Genomic DNA, 13,977 nt, shown 5'->3' with positions numbered 1-13,977 from the left:
GTTCTGTCTCCCTTTGAAAGTCCACCCCCCTTGGCATCTATACCTTGGGAAGGGATCATGTTTATTTACCAAACACTAGTTTATATCAGCAGAATGAAAAATACTCTATTTGAGCACTCTGGGGAGTCTGAATTGACTCTGACATGGGGCTTTGTATTGTTTGAGTAAATACCAAAACACTTGCTGGTGAGATTCATTCATTCATTCATTCCTAAGAGCAATGGCAGATTGAGAAGGCCTCTAGGAAGCTAGCATGAAAATGCATTCAGTTGGCCACATATTGGTTAATATTTTCCCCTACTTTCTTAAAAAGAGAATCAATACAAAAAAGTTTTCACCTATGTTTCACTTATTGTATTATTTTTTTTAATTTACTATTAAATTAGCTAGGAGACTGAACAAAAACTAGTTCCTTCTTTCCAATTACTGAAGCTGCCTAAATTGGCTCTATGGAAACGTTCCCATTTATATGCACCACATAATGGCAATTTAGTTGCTCCTTAAAATGTGATCTTTGAAAATTGCCCCAATGCTGAGATTGGCTTCATTTTATGTTACTTGCTATCAATTTTCATTTAAAACATTCCCTTTTTAGGCTGATTCACCAGAGTCTACAGACTGTTTAACTCATCTCATCTTGGTGGGTGTTTTTTCTTTCACATCTTTTCTTGCCTTTTTTGTTTTTTATCTTGTACTCACTGACCTCTCTAGGTGACAAGGGGGACAAAAAGACCTCTGAACTATCATCTTGGATACTAGGAAGACAGTCAAACTACTGGAACTTAAGAAGTTATTTGGAAGCACATAAGCAGGAAACATTTTGCTTGACTTATTTGGAATACTAAATTTTTTCAATCCAATTACTATGGGATGAGTTCTACGTGATACAGTAGAGAAGTACTAAAATTAATGAACTTTTAGGAAGTTTTTGTCTATTTGAGAAAAGACTTAGAAACAAAGGACAGACAATGTGATAGTGAGTATAATTAACTGTCAAAATTTAACTGATGATAAGTGTAAAGGAGAAGATCAATCAGAGGTTTCTGGGAAGACTGAAACTGAAATTAGTCTTTGGAAAGAAAAGAGATGCTCAGGCTTGGCAAAGGCCAGGAGTAGACACCAAATTAATCTGTGTATGAGCCATCCATATGATCGCAGAGAGATGGTGCTGTTGCAACCAAGGGGAATCTGTATGCATAGTTGAGATACATGCTCACATGATGATTCCAGGATGGAACATGTACAGCTCTGAGTGTCAAGATAAAGGGCTGATACCTGATTCAATACCAAAAAGGAATTATTTTTATCTTATAAATTTTTAAATATATATTCATTTATTAGGTAGAGACAGAAATTGTGATAGATGGGAGAGAAAGGGAGAATGAGACAGATACCTACACTTGCTTCATCACTAGTGAAGCTTCCTTCTTATAGTTGGGGATGGGGACTTGAACCTGGGTCCTTTCACATGGTACTCTCAAGTAGTAGGAGTAGGAGTAGGGGTAGGGGTAGGGGTAAGGGTAGGGGTAGGGGTACGGGTAGGGGTAGGGGTGTGTGCTGTGGGAATGATCCACAGATGGTGAACCTTGCTGTGATGTCTCATCTCACTCTTTTCTCTCTCTCCCTGTATCTCTCCATCTCTCTTCTCCATCTCTGCCTGTTGACTTCTCTATCAGAAATTTAAAAATAAAAGTTAAATAAAGCAGAGGAATCAAACATCTTCAGAGGCTCAGTGCCACACACAATCATCAATTATTGTGTTCAGAAAAATTAGTAGCAATTTTAATATTCCTCCTTCTACTTTTCCTCTCTTCTATCAACTACACATATACATCACATACACACATCTCTGACGCCTAGAAAGCTGGAGATGTGGGTGCCTGCCTGCCTGCCTGGGTTCTGGTGAGACTTTTCTTTGCTTATAGAGGTCACCTTATTTCTGAGAGAAAAGATAGAAGAAAGAAAGGTGTCTCTGCTTCTGAGCAGGTTACTGACCCTAGCATATTAAGACTTCACCTTTCTCAAAGAATTTGATTATAACCACCCTCTAAGAGCCCTTTCTACAAGTATAGTCACATCAGAAAGTAAGATTTCATCATATATAGTGGGAAGCCTGTGATGCAATCCATTGTAGCTATCCTATTAGCTCTCTTTCTTTATCTTTTATTGATTTCGTAATGACCGACTAGACTATAGGAAAAGAGGGGTACAATTTCACAGACTACCCATCACCAGAGTTCCGCACCCCTCCCCGAAAATAGCAAAAACATTAATAAGGAAAAGAGGAGAAATGATGGGGTACGTAGGGATGTTTTGAAAAAGGTTCCAGATGCCATCAGGATGCTGGCTAGGCTTCCCTGGATTGAAGACCCCACCAATGTGTCCTGGAGCTCAGCTTCCCCAGAGACACACCTTACTAGGGAAAGAGAGAGGCAGACTGGGAGTATGGACTGACCAGTCAACGCCCATGTTCAGCGGGAAAGCAATTACAGAAGCCAGACCTTCTACCTTCTGCAACCCTCAACAACCCTGGGTCCATGCTCCCAGAGGGCTAGAGAATGGGAAGGCTATCATGGGAGGGGGTGGGTTATGGGGATTGGGTGGTGGGAATTGTGTGGAGTTGTACCCCTCCTACCTTATGCTTTTGAAAAAAAAAAAAAAGAAAAAGTGGGTTACATTGGGATGGTTTGGTCTTTGTGCAGATATGGTGTTGAAAGGGAAGAAAGCGGGGCAGAGTGATATAGAGAAGGGAAAACATCTGAGAGCTGTGATTGGAAGCTGGAAGCCGGTGTCTGCAGGTTTTCATGATTATGGCTAGAAGTTAAGATTACTAGAAACCTTCCCCTGGCATGGCTGACGGCTGTGGTCGAGAGGAGTAGGAGTGGGAGTAGGAGTGGGAGTAGGAGTGGGAGTAGGAGGAGGAGGAGGAATACTGGGACCCAGGCAATGGCTGAGAATCAGTGCTTAAAATGTTCCTTGGTTTTAAACGCTAGAAGAAGAATGTGTTCATCAAAGAGCAAAACACTGACCACTCACAAGGAAAAAAAAATTAGAAAACATCATTCAGACTTTCTATACAGGTTTTGGAAGGAAAGTGTTGAGTTTCAAAATACCAAGATTCTGGACGATGTACTTAAAATTAAAACGCTGAAGTGTCAGTGTGGACTTTGCATTGAACCCTAGGATGAAGCTGCATTTGAATTATTGGGAAACCATAGAAGGATCCTGAGACCAGAAGGAATCACCTTCAGTATCATGAAGATGCTGAAATATTCTCAGGAAGTTGTGGCCACATGGAGCCAAGGCAATTTCTAGGGTGTGAGAACAGGAGGCTCCCACAAGAAGGACATGAGCCTAGCTTTTAGCGACATGCTTTTCTTTCAAAGCACACACTAGGACAAAATTTTAAGAGATAGCCAGTTCCTCCCCCCCCTGCCATGCCCCTGGCCATATGTCATAGTTAATTTTACAGTCCTAGCAATGGAGAGCTTTTTCTGTTTCAACACACACATGTGTTATGTTAAAGGTAAGCCAGCTCACTTTAGCCCCATGACTGGACTGCAATCCTGTTGCCCTTCTGCTTAGTGCTTGAATGATGGACCCTAAAAACATAGGTTGTGGTACTGAACATATGGAAGACACCTCCAGTCATCTCTTCATGTTAAGTACAGTGGGAGAACTGAATCATCACCACTGGGAACAGAATCATAAAATATTTTTGTGAATTGGGGATCAAATAAAAAAGTTAAGGCAATATGTGTATTAGAATGTGATATGGTCTAACAAAGAGAGCAATTCCCAGATAAGAATATAGGAAACTGGCCTCTGTAGCTTGAAGGCTCTAATTTACAATCCAAAGGCCACAATGGAACTTAGTGAAAATAACCTCCAACGAACATTTAACCTGATTTTAACAGGAGGGTAGAGTGGTGGGAGGTAAGAGGCAGTTGGGGAGGACGGGTAAATACCAGCCTGTCCCCTCCACATAGTCCTTTCTGTTGGGCAGTCTGGAAGCTAGCACAATCAGTGAATTTGAAGGTAATATACCCAGTAATTTCTTGGGTGAGCATCAAAATCTTCCCTGATCTACAAACACACACAAATGGGCAGACAAGGATAAGAGAAGGCAAAGCTCTCTGCAAGCCACTTTGCAAAGCCCAAAACCTACCCTTGAGACAAGTCAGTTGATTCATTTTGCACTGACAGTAGCCTCTAAGAAGGAAGAAATATAGAAAGAGGTTAAAGGAGCTTCCTTATCTTGTTATGAAATTAAGATGTGCTCAAGCACATTAAAATTAAATAGCTTTCAAATACAAGACAAAATATGAAATTCAAATACAGTACCCAACAGTAACAAAAGGAAAACATCCCATAGATAAGTTGCTGGGCAGCCATAAAATGATTAAATTACCACGTAAGAATATAGACAGTAAAAGCAAATGACAAATAACCTGAGCAAAACAGATGGCAACTCCACCACTGCCTTCACACACACACACACACACACACACACACACACACACACGGTAGCAGTGTGAGACTCTACTCTTGAGTCTCTTGCCTATATAGCACACTTAACTTCTCTGGGTCTCAACTTTCCCATTTTGAAAGTGGTGATAGTCCTACTTTGAAATCCAGTTGTTAGGATTACATGAGATGGCATATGTAGCATTCTTGGCCAGCACAGGAAGTTTCAAAATCCAAGTTCCTATCTAGATAATCAGTTCACTCATCCCACAAATATTTACTGAACTCTGGAAATGCCATAGCTATTCCTGTGGTGGGAAATTTCAGCGGCTACAGAATAACAAAGACTTCGCCCTTCAGTGTCATACATACACTCTTAGGGTCAGGATCAGAGGTGGAGATAGGAGGACACATCAAGGACTTAGAAAACATGGAAACTTTGGTGTACTGCACCAAAGGAAAAGACACTGGGGTGGGGGTTCAGGTCCTGGAACATAATGGCAGAGGAGGATCTAGTGGGCTTGAATTGTTAAGTGGAAACTGGGAAATATTATGCATGTACAAATTACTGTGTTTTGCTGTCAACTGTAAACCGTTAATCCCAAAAGAAAGAGAGAAAAAAGAGAGAAAACATACATGTATACTCTGCCAGGTGGGATAAAGGGCTGTGGAGGTAGAGAAAAACAGGATGAGGAGAGCGGACAATGCTCTCTGGAAAGGGCTTTCCAAGGAGACAACAGGCTGTCATTGTCTTAGTTTCCTCTATATGTACAAATTGCACAGAAGTTACCTGCACTGTAGAGTGTAAAAATGCTACTGTGTAGAGCATTGGCTTCCACATGGGTAAATTGCTGATATCCAGAAGGTCTTGATTAATTCCAGCAAATGTTCTTTTCAAGCCAGCGCGTACGCCTTGAGGTGGTTCATTAGTGAATTTGAGAGAAGTCTATTGTAGAAAGCAAATATTACTTTTATTTCTGTAAATTACTATAAAGGGGAAAATACATCAGAGAGCAATGTGCTATGGTACATAAAATGTGGACTGAAATGCAGCACTGTGTAAACTAATTACAATGATCATAGCTGAAACCAAATAACTCACTACCCAAGTCTTAAAACTCGTATAATGTATCAAACACATTAATGTATATGATCTGGGTTCTGTTTTTTAAATCAAGAGTTTGACAATTATAGTGTCAGATTTTTGCACTGCATTCACTACTGAACCAAAAGTCCTATTGTGTTTCCATCTTTTACTAATGTCCACTATGTCATCTTTACTCATCTAACTCTAAAGGAAAAGACACTTATTTCACAATAACAAACCTGAAGCAGAGTAATTGGAAATCGATCGTGGGGCTCCGTAGTTATCCATACTCGGAAAGATTCTTCAGTGGTTTCAGCAGTAGTTAATGTCTCTAATAATTCTTCCATAAACTCTAGGCCAAGGTGACAATTTTGCAGTAGCACCCAACCACCCTGTATTTAAAAATATTTCACAAATTCCTTAAAAATGTTTTGCAATGATTTTAATAAAACAGATGCCTCTCTCTCTATATATATATATATAATTTTTACCCTTTGCTTAGTACATGTGAGTACTCTTGTTTTCAGTACCTTTATTCAATAACACTACTTAATACCAATGAGATAATTTTTTCTGCTCCTGGTACTAGATGATTTCTTGAAACTAAATGGTCTCAAAAGTATTATATTCTGCCACCCCAGAAACAGAAGGGAGCAGAAACTGAAACTTGAAGTCAAGGCTTGTATAAGTATAGTGTGTGCACCATCTAATGGTAGGAACAGGTATTTTGGAATTTTCTAACTTAAAATTATCGTGTCCAAAGTAAATCCGAATAGGCTCACTCCAAAATCAAGTCATTCATCATTACAGAGGGAGCTAAACATTATCTCATAGAAATTGAGACAATCCATTTGGTGGTATTCACTATCATAATGTTAACCTTACATTTTGTCATCATTCTTCTCATATATTCCTGAAACCATGAAACTTAATAAATATAACATAGGTTTATTTTGTTTTTTAAAGTCTTTATTTTATATGATATATATATATATGTATATATATGTATAAGGAGAGGGAGAGAGGAAAAGAGGGAGAGAAGAAGAGAAAAGAGAGAGAAAGAGCTAGAGAGAAAGAGAGAGAGGGGGGAGTTTCACATGAGAGAAAGGAAAATCAGAAAAAACACTCTGGTATATGTGGTGTAGGTGACCGAACCAGAGTCTCAGGCATGCAAGGTTTACACTCTACTAGCTGAGTTATTTCCTCCACTACTGCCATATAAATTCATGGTAAAAGTTCTTTGTACTGCACCAAAGCAAAGGACATTGGGGAGGGGAGGTTAGGATAGAGATGAGTTGGGGGTCCTGGAACCTGATGATGGAAAAGGACCTAAGTTGGAGGAAAGAGTATCTTGCAGACACGAGTCATAAGGAGATGAGGGATTATACTTATGTGTCAATAACTATAAACCATTAACTCCCTATTAAAGTGAAAAAATTCTTTAACATAATTATCACTATCCTATGATAACACAGCTTATTAACTAGACATTTTGTTACCTAATGAGATCAGATAACTACAAAATACTGAGCACAGTAAATATATGGTATTATACATCCAATTTAAGAGAAAATTCAATTCAGAGGGCCTTCCATAGTAAAAGAGCACACTGGACTAGATAACTGGGGAGTCCAGAAGACAAACTTCATGGTTAGTGAATGTCATCATGACCCAGAAACTTTCTGGTTCCCTACTTTGCATTCCACAATGTTGTAAAAGTAGTGTCCCTCAAGTGACAATGTGGCTGCACTTATTCTTATTTTTTATTCCTCATGATGCCATTATTATCAACATTTACCCCAACTTGAGAAACAGAATATGAAAATCACAAAAAATAGTAGCCTAAAGTTGGCTAACATGACTATAATATTTAAAATTTCCCACTCACTGACACTATAAATAAGTTACTTAAGGCTCAAAGTTAAACTGTCAAACCACTCAGTAGAATAAACTATTTGTTCTGAGTAAAAATGATTATGTATAATTGCTTCAATATATAAACTAAATATATTATTGAATTTAATTAAATGATAAAGATTAGAGCTTAGGGCACTTGAAAATTAATGACTAGTTTGAGAATTTGATGACCCAACAAGTTTTAGCTCATTAACCCTCTCTAGTCATTAATTCCCATAAAAAAGCTGCACCAAAGTTGCTACAGACTTCATGAGATCAAAAGCTTAAAAACAAACCAAGATCTTATTTTATTTTTTATAAATGGTATAATTTCTTATTATAGCTGAAATTGCTATCCACTGAGCATTTCTAGAAAATTAATGTTCTGTGTATTTATTAGATGTGATGGAAAACACTTCTCAACATTCCACCCAGCTTGCAGTTTTCAACAAAAGCCATTATAAATATTTAAACTTAACATGGTCAAGTATTTTTTCAGATATTTCTTATTTATTTGAATCTATCCATTAATGAAAAATAGAAGTCCAACTTCAACTAAAAATTGAAATTAAACTGTCTCAATCTGTTCCTTCCTAGCAAGTATCTATTATATAGCATATGTTTCTGCATATACATATGTATACATTGCATATAGACAGCTATCTGATATCTATTAATATTGATTATGATATCTCAAGAATGCTAGTTTCTGTCCTGAGGAACTGGAGTGTATTATGCTAAATTCTCAAAAAAATTTCATGCAAATAAAATCAAGTATATACAATAAAAATGGAATAAGTTTTTGTTAGAATGATAGAAGTAAACTACCTTAAACTAAGGTAATCAACAGTTGACTCTACAGGAATAAACAGAAGTGGAATTGAGTATTACAGGCATAATAAGGCTTCTCCCATTACCATGATGGTCATAGGTAGACCTGATAGCCAGAAGAGTAATACAAAGAATGTTAGACTAGGAATAGTCCTTGTTACTTACATGTAGCATTGACGTCTGGATCAACTTTCGAGCATGCACTTCTTGACCTTGCCCCATTGAGATTGTTCTACATTCTGTAACATAGGAGAAGGTTCACTATTATAAAATAAAAAGTTTATAATATTATACAAATTTTATATTAGGGTTGGGGAAAAATTAACTTCTTTGTGGTCATAGCTTCCCTTCCCAGCTGGTGGTTTCTAAGGACTCTTTGTTATTCAAATGTATGCATTCTTTGGTTTGTTGATGAAAGGAATGAAAACACAGCTGAAAGTCTCTGCTAGAAAGGCAAATACTAAGAGGCAAGGGAGTGGTTGGGTGGTGGCTCGCCAGGTTGAGTGCACCTGTTGCAATGCTCAAGGACCTGTGTTCAAGCCCCTGGGCTCCACCTGCAAGGGGGAAAGCTTCACAAATAGTGAAGCAGTGCTGCAGGTGTCTCTGTCTCTCCTTCTTTCTTTCAATTTCTGGCTGTCTCTATCCAATAAGTAAGTATTTTAAGTGATTGTTGAAAAAAATACCCAAGACCAAGACAAGGGCATATAGCTGGGAGCTTATACCATATACCTTGGAGAGCTTTGGCATCTTTGGAAATAATATGAAAAAAAAAGACTAATGGTAGAGAGACAACTACAGTTCTACCTTAATTACTTTGAGAGAAAGGATTTTTTTTTTTAATTTGGCTGTGAGTTTTGATTAGAAACCCTGATTTTGCAGATGCTTCAGTGTAAATTTGTATTGATTTTTCATTCTCTTTTTTAAAAGTTATCTTGGTTCTAGGTTACCTTGGTTTATAAATATATATACATATATGTATATATTTATTTCAAGTACAAGTTCACACCTCTTTAAAGTATGTTGCCACCATCAAAATACCAAGGTCCTTCCACTAAAGCCTATTGGATGTCCCCCCTCTCCCTAGTAACCCACTCCCCACACCACCTGCATTTTGTAAAATTCTTTCATTCTTTTTGAGAGTCATGCTCATAGTAGTTTCTGTCTGTTTATTCTCACTTGCATGTTCATCTGCAAAGGAACTCAAATTGGCTCAGTCTTATAAGGTGGGTTATTGCAGTGTAACTGCTTCTATCACCCTCTTGGAACCCAGCGTGAAACCAACAAAAACTAGAGATGGCTTCAAGATCTGTAATCTAAGATTAAATTTCCTAGACACAAGGCCATATTTTGTGTCCAAACATATGGATTTACTAAATGTAAGAAGTCTACAACACTGAGATGGAGAATTAACCTTTACGACTTTTAAGGGGTCAGGCAGTGGCTTACATGATAGAGAACACACATTACTAAGTACAGGCACCCAGATTCAGCTCCTAGTCTCCACCTAAATGGAAGAAGCTTCACAAGTTGTTGGAGCAGTGCTATAAGTCTCTCTGTCTCTCTCTCCCTCCCTCCCTCCTTCCCTCCCTCCCTCCTTCCCTCCCTCCCTCCTTCCCTCCCTCCCTCCTTCCCTCTTTCTTTCTCTCTCTCTCTCTCTCTCTCTCTCTCTCCCTTCCCTTTTTAGAAAGAAAGAAAGAAAGAAAAAGAAAGAGAAAAAAAGACCACTGGTAATGGTGGCATTATCATGAGCCTCATCAATAATCCCGATGAAAGAAAAAAATAAAGACTTTTGAGGACCCAGATTTTCTGTGAGTTTGTGACCTCAGCATAGAAAAAAGTCAGTGGAACTAGCGTATATCTTACTCTGCTGTACTATTAGATGAGTCTAAATCTCCAGGAAGAAAAATGAATGCCTGAGGTTGAGAAAACAATGAGACTGATTTGTGAATCACTAGTCAAAGCTTTAAGGGATGAGATATTTATGAGGTGGGAAGGGAAGTATGTCAGGAACCAGAGAAGAACTTAATCAGGAAACACCAGTTAAATGTCAGCATGCACTTCATGGTAAGAGATTCTGTGAGGGTTTGCAGTGTGCAACATCAGAGAGCATTTGCACTAGAAGAAACTGCACTAGATAATGACAAAAGATGGAGAAATAACTGCTTGGGGACATTAGGCACTACAACAGTCCAAGGTTATAGAACTTAGATAGATTTCCCCACTCCCAAAATCCCAGTGAATTTTTCTGCTCAAGAAGAACCAGGCACTATTCCTAGGGACAGAGAAGAATCCACACAAAGTATTAGAAGAAGAATGAAAAGGAAGTGGGATTTGAATGGAAGGAGCTTCCAGATTCTACAAAGAGAAATAGGTTCCTTTTTATTTTAGAAACTGGTGGGAACAAAATGTATTAACATGGATTTCCTGTTTTCTTTCTTCATCCAACTCTTTTCAACTCTCAAAAAAAAAAAAGAGGAATTGGTTTTTGTTCAGGTGACTTGATCTTTTAAACTTTTGTCAGATCAATGGTAATGGCCCCAGTTTCATTCTCTATTTTAGTAATCTTAGTCTTATTCTTGATCATTCAAGCTAGTGTTTGTTAAGCTTTTCAAAGAAAATAATTTTAGAGTTGTTGAATCTCCACTGTTCTTCTATTCTGTTTCAGGTTTTCCTTTTAACCATTTATTATTCCCTCATGTGCTTTGGGTTTAGTTTGCTCTTTACACAGTATTTTGAGATGAAGCTATTGATCTGCAGTCTTTCTTCACTTTTAATATAAGCCAATCCATATTTGAGACTTTTTTTCTGAATGGCCTGAAAGAATTAGATTAATTGATATTGAAAAAGTGATGAAGTTTTTTTTTTTTTTTTTTTTTTTTTTTTACATGGGGAGGGAACAGACTCCAAAGGGCAGGGGCCAGTGAAATAAGAGGCAGGGTGAATTTCTAGAGATTATGGGGAAAACTGCCAGGCCATCTCAAGGGGGTACTCTTAAGAGAAAGATGAATACAGAGGGTGTTGTAAGAAGTGTTCTTGTGGATAATACAGCACAGTTAATTCTTGGGTAGTTTGAAGTTTTTCTTGTCCTTGCTTTTCTTCTTTTTTTTTTTAAATCTTTATTAATTTATTGGATGGAGACAGCCAGAAATCGAGAGGAAGGAGGTGACAGAGAGGCAGAGAGACACTTGTAGTCCTGCTTTACCACTGGTGAAGCTTTCCCCCTGCAGGTGGGGACCAAAGACTTGAACTGGGAACATGTGCATTCAGCCAGGTGCACCACCACCTGACCCCTGCTTCTTCTCAATTTTCTGGTCAGACTTGGGAAAGTTTAGTAATACTTCAACTGCCTTTCCATTCCTATCCTAATATCAAACTTATGTTTCTTTCACATTCTCTGATTTGTTTTTTAAAAATCTCTTATCTCTAATTCAGTGATACATATCATAGTAAAAGCTTCAGATAATACAAAGTATAAAGAAGAAAATGAAGATCAACAACTATCCCTAGATATTTCCATTCTATTCATTTTAATATGCACAATATACAGTTAATCACTCCTATTTCATAATTTAAAATAGTCTCTGAGAATGGAAAGTTTTATTATGGAATCATTTTGGTGGCCAAAGCTGGGCTAAATGGAAAGGAGACCTTAGTGAGCAGCTGAAGCCCTTACACACCCTCAGCTTTATAAATAGTGATGTTGTGTGTCTAGTATTATTATACAGCACATTGTCTTTCTAAAAACTGCAAGTTTCTGATTTCTGACACATATCTGGTCTCAAGGGCTTTGAGTAAGGGGATATAGACTTATTTACATTAAAAATTATATATGGACCTATTTAGCACATATACAGATATATACATTATTTTATCTCTAAGTCAGAGCGTATTGTATGGTCTGAACATTTTATTGTTATTCAGTATTGACAAAACAGTTTATAATAGCAATATGGTGTTCCATTATGTTGATAACAATCGTTCTTGTTCATCTAGCCAAGACCCTCTGTATATTTAAAACATGTCAATTTTCAGTATTTTAATAGCACTAGATTAGACATATTTGTGTATATGTTTTGTTGTGTATCTCCCACTACGTTCTCAGAACAAATTCATATGTGTAGAATAGTTGGGGCAAAACATACAAACAACTTAAACATTTATAAACATACACACACACACACACACACACACACATACACACACACACACACACACACACACATCTCCCATGTCCAATCTAAAATAAATACTATAGTTCCCAGCCCACATTCTTATACTCATATTTTTAAGTTATTTATTTTATTTTATTTATTAGATAGAGACAGAAATCTAGTGGGAAGTGGAGGACAGAATGGGAAAGAGAGGGGGTGGGCGATAGCACAGCGGGTTAAGCGCACATGATGCAAAGTGCAAGGACAGGCACAAGGATCCCAGTTTCAGCTCCCAGCTCCCCACCTGCAGGGGGTGGGGGCTGCTTTGCAAGCGGTGAAGCATGTCTGCAGGTGACTATCTTTCTCTCTGCCTATCTGTCTTCCCCTTCTCTCTCAATTTCTTCTGTCCTATCCAACAACAGCAGCAGCAGCAGCAACAACAACAGTAACAACAACAATGGGAAAAGATGGCTGCCAGAAGCAGTGCATTTATAATGTAGACACAGAGCCTCAGTGATAACCCTGGATGCAAACAAACAAACAAACAAAAAAGAATAGGAGAGAGAAAGAAGAATCCATACAGCACTGCTAGTGTCATTGCTCATGAAACTTTCCCCCTGCAGCTGGAATCTGGGAGCTTGAACCTGGGTCCTTGAGCAATGTAACATGTACACTTTGCTGGGTATGCCACTGCCTGGCCCTGTCTTATTCTCATATGTACTTTAACATTATTTATAATGTTTCTACCAAGAGAAGTTTTTATTTTGTTTTTGTTTACTTGGGGGTCATCACTGGGGCTTTACTGTACTAGGTCAATTTTTTCAGACAGAAAGAAGGAGAAATGGAGAGACAGAGGAAAAGACACCATAGCACCAAAGTCTCCTTCAATGTAATGAGGCCCCAGCTTGGACACCGAGGTCATACTCATGACAAAGCAAGTGCACTATTCTGGTGAGCTATCTTGTTGGCCCCTAATACAAGTTTTAAAATTGCTATCAATACCTTGTCCCTCTGGTTTGGGACACTGATGTTATGATTAGACACCTCAATAAAATAACTATTCAATTTATTCTTTTTATTTTTCAAGCTTAAAGCCATTGAAAATCAATCTAGCATTTACTTTGGAGTTTAAATGTGAGGTGAAACTCTTATACTTCCTTCTAAAATTAGCCTGTCATCCCACCATGTGTTATTGACTAAGTCATTTTTCCTCCACTTATTTGAAATTTGAATTATATCATAGATTAAGCTATTATATATACTAGAACCTAATTTGGGGCCTTTCATTTTGCTCCATTGATCTGTTTATCTACTCTCTGCCAGTTCCATATGAGTTAAAATATTGCCCTTTGATGAAGTTTTTAAAATCAGATAGTGCTGGTTCCTCATCATTATTTTTTTTTCTTTCAAGCTTTCTTGGATATTGTTGTCTATTTCTTGTTGTGTATGATCTAAGATCCTTATGCTATCCAAATAGTACTGTTGGAATTTCAATTAGACTTCCATTCAATTTATAGATTAATTTAATATATATATTGATTTCTT

At 37.8% G+C, this 13,977-nt stretch overlaps 1 protein-coding gene across 1 annotated transcript in view; it reads right to left on the bottom strand.

The window, feature by feature from the left end:
- The window catches only part of DNAH8 (dynein axonemal heavy chain 8), a 429,487-nt gene that overhangs the window by 95,295 nt on the left and 320,215 nt on the right, over positions 1-13,977 (bottom strand). Inside the window, exons 82-84 of the mRNA XM_060190815.1 lie at positions 8,447-8,520; positions 5,794-5,946; positions 5,258-5,413 (exon numbers count right to left, since the gene is read on the bottom strand). Of these exons, the coding sequence (XP_060046798.1) occupies positions 5,258-5,413; positions 5,794-5,946; positions 8,447-8,520 (383 nt within the window). The remainder of the gene's footprint in view (positions 1-5,257; positions 5,414-5,793; positions 5,947-8,446; positions 8,521-13,977) is intronic.

The sequence above is a fragment of the Erinaceus europaeus genome, chromosome 4, assembly GCF_950295315.1.
Source record: "Erinaceus europaeus chromosome 4, mEriEur2.1, whole genome shotgun sequence".
In the NCBI taxonomy this organism is placed as follows: Eukaryota; Metazoa; Chordata; class Mammalia; order Eulipotyphla; family Erinaceidae; genus Erinaceus; species Erinaceus europaeus.
The sequence above is the reverse complement of the archived record's forward strand: the minus strand, read 5'-3'. Positions and strand labels throughout refer to the sequence as shown.